Consider the following 9,029-nt stretch of genomic DNA (forward strand, 5'->3'; position numbering starts at 1 on the left):
TTGCATTGTCGATTTGAAATCCCTCTCTTTCTCTTCTTGGAGGGCTGCCTGTAATGGAGCTAATCTGCTGTCGTTTGTCCGAGCCACAGGAGTTTTGTCAATAACAATCAGCGTTTGGAAAGTGTAATTAAGGCCGAGGCTTTTCATTAGGAAGAAGGGAGGGGGCCGTCTCCAGGGACAGGCATGCCAATTAGAAACTCAGGCACGCGTCGCCGGGTAATTTCTGGGAAAGGAGGGGAAAAAAACCCAGGACTTCTTTAGATTGGAGAGGGACCCTGCTGATCTTTCAGAGGAGAGGAGGAGAAGCTTAATGGCATTATAATCAGACGGGGGTCCCAAGCTGAGGAGGCAGGACGATGGAGGGACTTTTTGGGGGGAGGTGAAAAACCTCCTAAAATTATAAAAGAAACACCAGCACGAAAAAAATATAGAGGCTGTAAATTGTGGGATGTAGAGCCCTTGAAAGAATGAAAAGGGGCTGATGATGAGAACCGATTAATTAAAGGAATAACGAGGCAGTCAAGGGTGGAGTGAGACGGCCCACTCTAATGAGAGGAAAACAAAGGAGCTGTCTTTCCTAGGCTTTTATCACATTGTATAACACTTAGGGCAAACATGCAAAGTTATTGTGAAGTGCGTAGATGACAAATTTTTCACAACCTTGCGCTAACCTTGGACCAAGAAGCTCAATCACAGTGGCACATTAGTTCTTTGTTACATTCAAAATAAGGTTTTTAGCTTCTACAAATCTTCCATTTTATATTTTTATCATTTTTCTCACGATTTGCTCCCAACTCTTCAGACTGTGCCCGGACTTTTTCAACAAAAGCAAACGGCAAATCCATCTTCTGTCACCTATTCATCCGGAGAAAAGCCCCTTGAACTCATTCGTGGAGATAGTTGTGTTAGTCAAGGCCAAATCCAAATGAATGTCAACCTGAATTTCCATCCATCCCAGAAATACCCCCCTTCTCACTGCTGCCCCTATCATCCTCCATCTTTGGAACCCCCGTGCCCCCACCAATCAAAAACATAAATGCCTTCTTGAACTGTGTTTTCTTCCCATTTTGAACCAAAGTGTAAAATTGCTTGAAAACCAACTGAACTCAGTGGCCCGCCTTTTATATGAAGTAATAGACCTTGACAGTAAGCCTGTAAAAGTCAGTTTGGATTTTGATGAGAAATACCTGCCATTTTACTGTAATTTACTTACAAGACCTGACTCTCCCCCCTGTGCCCTGGCATGGGTCCTGAAAAGCCATAAAATAGATTGAGACAGATACTTATCAAGAGTAAAAAAAAAGGAGGGAAATCTTTTTCTTGTCCCCTCACTCTGTAATGTTATTGGTAACCATACCACCACCTCACTGAAGACAGATAAACCAGAACATGGCCCTCAGGTTAGAGGAGGTCTGTATGTTCATTGATGAAGATGTAACCCTCTGTACTATCACATATATATATATACATCATTTCTTAATTGTTAATTAACAATTATAATGTCCATTATGCAGCTTTTACTGTACATCCCCACTAAAACAAGCAAACACGTGTGCAACATATTGAATAATTATTGTAGATATTTAAATAAGGTGGCTGTTTTTTGCAGATATTTACATTCAATCAAGCTCAAAAACATTTTTTTTTTAATCCAGTAACATCGACTTACAACTGCAGCTAGAGCTATTGCATCTTCCTTATAATACCAGTCCGACACCGCCATCCTCATAGCGCACCCCCAGTTCCCACAATTTATCCGTTCCCTCATTTCCTTACTGTCCTGGGTAACAGTGTAATACGTGCAGCCAAGATGCACATTGCTGCATGGCGTCCAAGTCTAAATGTTCTTGGTGGTCACATGTATTTTAAAGGCTTATTGTAAAAACTGGAATGGTTATCAACTAATAGAACAAGGGCAGAATTCAGGACAAATGTCAGTCTCACATATTTCACATAATTGCTGCATTCAAAGTAAATGCAGCCAAGAAAAAAAGTTCAGTACTGGTGGCGTGTAATTTGGAAAATTACTTTTTAAAAAAGTTTAGGGAAAGTATGGAAAAGTTCAAAAATAATTTTAACTACAACTAATCTATTCCATAAATGCATAAAAATATAAGTCTTAATATTAAAGTGGATAGAAAATATAAATTGCAAATAAATTATCAAAAAAATGTAGATCTGCCATATTTAAACTCTACATTTGCAAATATTAGTGAAGAAAGCACTTTTAACAAACGTTTTTGTATTTTATGTTTTGCTACATGTTAGTCATAAATCTGTTTTCTTTTTTTCTTTCATTTTCACTATAATAAATCAAAACAAGTATATTTTGGAGTCAGAATGTGTAATGTTCTAACTCTGAGGCAGTCTCTGCTCTAAATTTAAACTAAATGCAGAGACGAAGAATTAGTTAATCTCCCCCACGTACACACATATGCACACACACACACACGCCTGCGCTGAGCTACGAGAAGCCCCTCTGACAGAACATCAGATGAACATGGAGCTTGACAGGACAGGTGGACATGACGGTGTGGAAATGTGTGTTTGTTTCTTGTTTCTGGGGAGCTTGACATCAAAGATGGGCTCCTCAAAGAGACCCGCTAGGTGTGGCTCCTGCTTGTGCTTCACCACCCCTGTGAAGGATTAGAAAAGGAATATTGTGTAAAGGCACACATGCATGTGTGTTTGCATGTAAAACCTATGTATTTTAAACCTATTTAATGCTTTAAACATAAAAAGTCAGATGACTTTGTGTATAACAAAAAAAAAGATCCTAAACGACTGCAAGGTGCAAGACACCACCCATCACGTCGCAATTAAATTGGATTATTATGGTCTGTTCTGCTATGACAACAGACAAAATAAACAGTGGAAGGGAAATCAGAGCTCATCAGAAGCCTCTCTCACACCTTTATTTACCCCAATCCCGAAGAGATGATGAAAATTAGCATAGTGATTTCTAACCTAGATATAAGGAGGAATTTCTAATTATTTATAACATCTTGGGACCCCCCTCTAGATCTGACTAATAATGTTAACATAATTGCATAAGTTGTCGAAGGATGTTGGAGGGCCAGTGGAGGAATGCCAACGGAATATTAGCCAGCTTTTTATCAGAGGCGGACAGTAAGGGTCAGAGCTGAATGGCGGAAAAATGTCTTCAACCGTTGAAGCAAATGTTGGTTTTATATTTTTTACAATTTAAAAGAAAAGTTTAGAGAAAAGCCAATGTCAAAATCTTAAAGATAGTTTTAGTCCAAGCATTTAAATTCCTGTTCTTGAGGATGTCATTACACTGAAACACTGTATTGAAACCCCCAAAATACAGTAAAATGTAGGGAGTCAGAAGAATCCGAGGGACTGCCTCGATTATCCTGCCATTTCTATTGCTAATGCTAGAGCAGAGCATAGCCGGCTCTTTCATTGTGTAGCAATGAAATTCCTTTTCATTGCTCCATCCTGGAATCAGACGCTGCAGCTGAATAATGCATAAGGCCTCTTGCCTGTACACTATGTAAATAGTCAACAATGGCAGCGGTGGTAACAACAGGTTTGGGTCTGCAGGAGTATTATGTAAAGTGGTCAGGGGCAGCGTATCTGACTCTCTAGTCTGCCATTGAGGCAGCAGCAGGCCCCTTTGAACGCAGGGGACGTGGCCCTCGCCTCGGACCTGGACAGAGACACACACAGAATTAATGAGGCCAATTTAGTGTTGGACCGTCAGAGATTTACCCCCACCTTGTACCCCAGCCTTTTGCTCCCACCTCAACTAGGTCTGTATTTCCCGAGGGTAGAGAATCTGAGGCAAATGCACACTGCAAAAATACACTGCACATTGCTAATAAATTCACTTTTTATATTTATTTTAGGTTTAATCTGTTAATTATGTCTGTCATGCTTCTCCTCAGGTAACATAGAATACAGCTGTCCCGCCACAAACGAATGTGAGATCACGAAACGGAGACGCAAATCATGTCAGGCCTGTCGCTTCATGAAATGCCTCAAAGTGGGGATGCTCAAAGAAGGTAAGAAGAGTAAGAACATTTTCATTTTTCTTGCACCACACGAATATACACAAAAGCATCACACGCTTTTCAATAATCTAGATTGTTTTACCAAGTCCCGCAGGATTGTTTTTTATGTGCTTACACCCCAAACACAGCCTGGTGTCCCCTCCCAACCCCACCTACACCACAGTAAATAATGTGCAGCTGAGCTGGGGACAGAAATATGCTGAAGAGGTTGACTGTGCTCTCTGAGTAATAGAAATGTAACAGTATTCCACTTGGAAAGGCGCACGCCAGGTCCCTGAGCACACACCAGCCACAGTTTCAGCCCTCTCTGGAATATTGATCCACTAAATGTTTTCCGAACATCTCAGCTCGCTTCCTGTGGATGGTTTTTTAAAGTCAGGCCAGCAGGGAATCCAGTGACAATTAAACATGCTTCAGATGGATTTGTCTAGTCGGGATTTCTCTGCCCCCCCACCACCCAGAACCCCCCTGAGAGCCCCTCTTGTCTTCGATGGGAGGCATCTTTCTGCTCTCCCTCATCACACTGAACCAGCAGATGCCTCCTACCCTCCGCCGCTGCTTCTGTCTCACTTGTTACTCCGAGGAGTCCAAGCAGATGAATGATCCAACTTATCTTGCTTTCAGATTAAATGTTAGTGCTGATGGATTGGTAATCCTTTTTATTGTGCTTTCCGTAAGTGTTGATAAATGTGCTGTGCAGCTGAGGGAGGATTGCTATTTGGCAAGCATCAAAATCTCATAATTTCTGTTCAAAGCTTTTTAATATTTTCAATAATGTAACTTTTTTTTTTGCTTATAATAAGTCAGACTGTTTGTTTTATGTTCCATTACCCCCCCTCCTCCCACATAGGAAATTGGGATTTATAGATTCACATATATCCAGTCACCACCTGAGGCCAGAGTCGTAGCCTGTATGGATCCCCGCACAGTAACAGAATCCCTTGGACTGCGAGCGGCCAGATAAAACCTCAGTTCTAGAAAGACAGAGTAATCGCATTACTATCTGATGAAAAATTTATGCCAATATATCATCTTGGAGAATAAGACACTGCAAAAATAAGTGGCTGTGGCTAAAAATGAATGACCAGTGTCAGGTTAAAGTAAAAAGAGCGTAAAACTCAAATATGCAGACTTCGCCTAAGCTTTAGACTCTAATGCACTCTTCTGTGTATTCAGCACATTCTCAGATTTAGAAGGAGTCTTTAATATCATTATTGCGCTGCAGCTATTATAGTTTGACTGAGGTTTTGTGCTACTTTTATTAAAAATCCCTCAGAAATGGTAAGACTTAAAATTATTGAACAAAGTTGCCGTAGAAGAAAAAGAAATTTCAAGTTTGTTCCTTTTTCTTTGTCATTTATCTTAATGTTATCAATCTACATAGAAACATAAATAGTGTGACCTGTCTAGTGCATCAACAGAAAGTCTCCTTAAAATCAAAAATACATTTCTACCCTCCAAAAAATCATCATTAGCAAAAATGTATTTAGAATAAATTCAAAGTATCAGTTTATTTTGTTTCATTTAAAAAAGTGTAATAGCAGAAAACACATTTAGCATTTTTTTTCTTCACATTTGATTAGAAAAACAGGCATGAGTTGTCGTCTAAAAAGCTGCAGTCCGATCAGAGAAATGAGAGGAGACCAGCCTAAACCCTGTGTTCAGACTCTGCACTTTCCTTTGACTGTATAAAGGAGGAAGTGATCAATAGAAGAATCAAATGTCGGGACAACAGGTTTTTCCTCTGATCAATGGGAACAGATCAGATTTTAAAGCAGGACAGAAGACAAAATAGGATTGAGAGATTACATTGACGTGGTTCGGTGACAGTTTATGCCTGCATAGACTGTCTTCCTTTTCTTTCAGATATACTGTAATGTACAGACTCAGTCAAGCTCAGGTGTATGAAGCAAGAGTCTGATTTAAAAGTTATCTGAACAAAGAAGAAATGATATGTACTCATGTCTCTGTTGATCCTATTACACAAAAATCAAAAACACAACGTTGGCTATAGAACGCATAATGATTCCCAGCTTTAACAATCCAATAGCGAGATGCTCAATCCTTGGCCGGAACCCCGTAGTATATTTTTGCAATGGTCTAATTTAGTGTCTGAAGTGGGTTTTAAGTGCCGTTTAGTCGTTTTAATTATCGGCACGACCAATTATGTCAGCTCACCGTGGGATATTGTAGCTGACCTGTAAATGGAATATGTGACGAGGGTGTTAGTACGGCAGCCTCCAGGGTCAGCGGATGAGGAGGGGGCAAAGCGTGACAATTTTTCCGCTACACTCGCTCATCACCACTCATGATTAAAAATGCTGCGACACACTTGCAAGCATGCAAAGCTGGCAACAGGGGCCCTTTGAAATAGTGCTGACGGCAGTTTAGCTGGGCGGCTTCCTTGAAAAGAAAGGTTCGCCATGCCTTGCCATGTGGCCTTCTGATTTTCCCAGCTAAAATAGGGTCCGCCTAAGCCCCGCTTGGCATTGCCAACCATCCCAGACATCCTGACACTTTCCCCAGGGAGAGACACCCAGAACAGGTGAGGGACTCAAAATAAGGACCCTTACCATGACTGGCCACACAAAGTGAGTGAAGACAGGCCCTTTTGTAGGTGTGTGCTTGAAAGGGGGATTATTATTGTTTTTGGAGAGAAAGAAGAGCCCCAGGTCAGCTGGCCCCAGCCCCCACCTCGAGGCCTGTGCTAATCCGTGCACAAATGCCAGCCGCCTTGGCCAAAGGCCCCGTCCCCAAGCACCCTTCTTTGAAGAGATGATACCCGAGCTCAGCCGCTGCTACCCTCACTGTCCTGCGCGTAGAGGGCCATAAAACAGGGGAAGGCTTTCGACGACATGGTGCGCATCTCTCTTTGCACATTTGTAGCACACCTACTGTTTACTTTGGAGCCTGACGGATTGTCCAGAGTGAGGCTACTTAACATGATGGGGGCTACCGCTAATAGTGAATCCAAAACACGGTCCATCCAACTCTTAATAGCTGTAGTTCTTCCTCTGTAAACTGTAAAGCTACATGAACAACGGGCATGTGTTCAAGAACGCACTAAACAAATGCACTATTACATGGTGTTCACCCTGAACTGTCACTACCTAATACTAATCGCACATGTACCTAAAGTTACTCAAGAAGACCTGGTGGCAGACAAGATGGTGACTGAAAATCACTAGCCAGAAACGGAAATTGCCAAAAATCGTCAGCTGGAAGGAGAAATTCCACAAGATTTCAGAGTTGTAGCCACTTTTAATAAAACTTTTATTAGTGTTCAGGAATGTGTCAAATGCTTTAATAAAGGATATTAACAGAAGTGTTCAGATTTGTAAAACTGTAAAGACTTTTACATTGAAACTTCAGCTCCAGACCAGTGTTTACGTTTGACTACAGTTAGTTTTAACACTTTACGCGATCACGTGAATCAATTCTGTCACGAAGAAAAATGGCTTTGGACTAATATAAAATTACTTTATACTGGTAATGTGTTGCATATTGGTGAAAAGCTGCTTTAAAGGGATGCTTGCCAGCGCTCAACCAATTTTCTCTGCAGATCTGCTAATTCACATTGATCATTTAAGGAGTTACGGTATGTCAAAGGGCATTGTAGGTTTTGACAGAAACATCACCAGGTAACTTTATGTGAAATATTGAAGTGGTGTAAATGTCGTGAATCTAACTCCAGGCTTTTTATTTTCAAAGCTCAGTTCCGATATATAAGACTTAATCATATAATTCTGGCTGGGCAAAAACTGCAATAATGAATTCCTCCTTCATGATCACTTTGTAGTCGGTTGGCACATCTTTGTTTAGAAAGGACACTACCCATACATCACCACCAAATCCAAGTCCCTGATTGGTTAACCCTAGAGCACTATTGCCAGGTGATTTTTTACCCTACCAAAATATTTACATGATTTTCAACATGTTGCATTTTCCTGAGTGTCATGGGTCCCTGGGTAAAGTCTCACATGTTCCAGGAATGGGTGGACCAAAGGTCAAGTCTCCAGTATCATTATTTTTTTTAATGAATTTTTTCTTCTCAAATTCCTAATTTTTCATTAATTTTTTAGCATGTTTTTAGGACCTTCCTATGTTTTTATTTTCCATTTTGGTACATATACCACGGTTGAGAATAAAAGAAAACTACTCTAATCTGTCATATTTTAATCCATTTCTTATGACAAATACTTTTTTTTGTGTATATTATATTGGGTAAAAATTACCCGGCATAGTGATGGTGTAACTTTTTATAACAAAAGCGTTATAGGGTTAAAGTTCAGCAAAAACAGTCTTAAGAACTAGCGTAGCGACGCGGGAACGCAAGAGTTTTTAAAGCAGAAGCCCAATACATCCATTTACACACGTTTAAATAGATTCTTCATTGGAAGCGGTCGCTCGAACATGCGTTCCCACTCCAAATGTGAACAAAGCATTTGAGATTCAGTTAATAGTAACATTAAATTCAAAATATTTATCCTCACATTGACATCAATCTGGGTTAAAATATTACCTTTACCAAAAAAAAACTAAAACAAATGAAATAGTTTCTGCTTGTAAAAATGAATTTATTGTTGCTTCTATTGAGTGTGTCTGCACACACGAGCATGCTGACGTGCACAGGTAGCCCCCTAGTTCTCGCTGGGAAGGATGAGCATCTGTTGGGAATTTGGGGTAATTAGGTTAGTAGGTTGCCAGTGTCAGGAAATTGAAAGACAATCCTAATCAAATTGGTGTTTCCTGGGAATCAAATCATTTACATAAGTTGAAGAAATCTCCTTTCTGCACTTACATGTAATACAGATTAGGCCGAACTGTGCCGTTCATTTATTTAGCAGTAACATCACCTTACTGGAGAAGTTATAAAAATATTGAAAATGCTTTGCATAAATCCCCTGTTGAATTCCTCTTTATGAAATGAAGGCCATCACTTCTGTCATACATCATCTGATTTTCAACCCCCCCCCGTCCTTTTTTTTTTTT

General features: G+C 40.3%; 1 protein-coding gene across 6 annotated transcripts in view; it reads left to right on the plus strand.

Annotated features, from left to right (window-relative positions):
• esrrb (estrogen-related receptor beta) overlaps positions 1–9,029 on the plus strand; it is a 40,142-nt gene that overhangs the window by 15,103 nt on the left and 16,010 nt on the right. For 5 of the 6 annotated variants that reach the window (XM_024274808.2, XM_024274829.2, XM_024274802.2 and 2 more), the window contains one exon: positions 3,912–4,037. In XM_024274808.2, the coding sequence (XP_024130576.1) occupies positions 3,912–4,037 (126 nt within the window). The remainder of the gene's footprint in view (positions 1–3,911; positions 4,038–9,029) is intronic. The other variant, XM_024274794.2, reaches the window with a different exon arrangement.

Source organism: Oryzias melastigma, linkage group LG22 (assembly GCF_002922805.2).
Source record: "Oryzias melastigma strain HK-1 linkage group LG22, ASM292280v2, whole genome shotgun sequence".
In the NCBI taxonomy this organism is placed as follows: domain Eukaryota; kingdom Metazoa; phylum Chordata; class Actinopteri; order Beloniformes; family Adrianichthyidae; genus Oryzias; species Oryzias melastigma.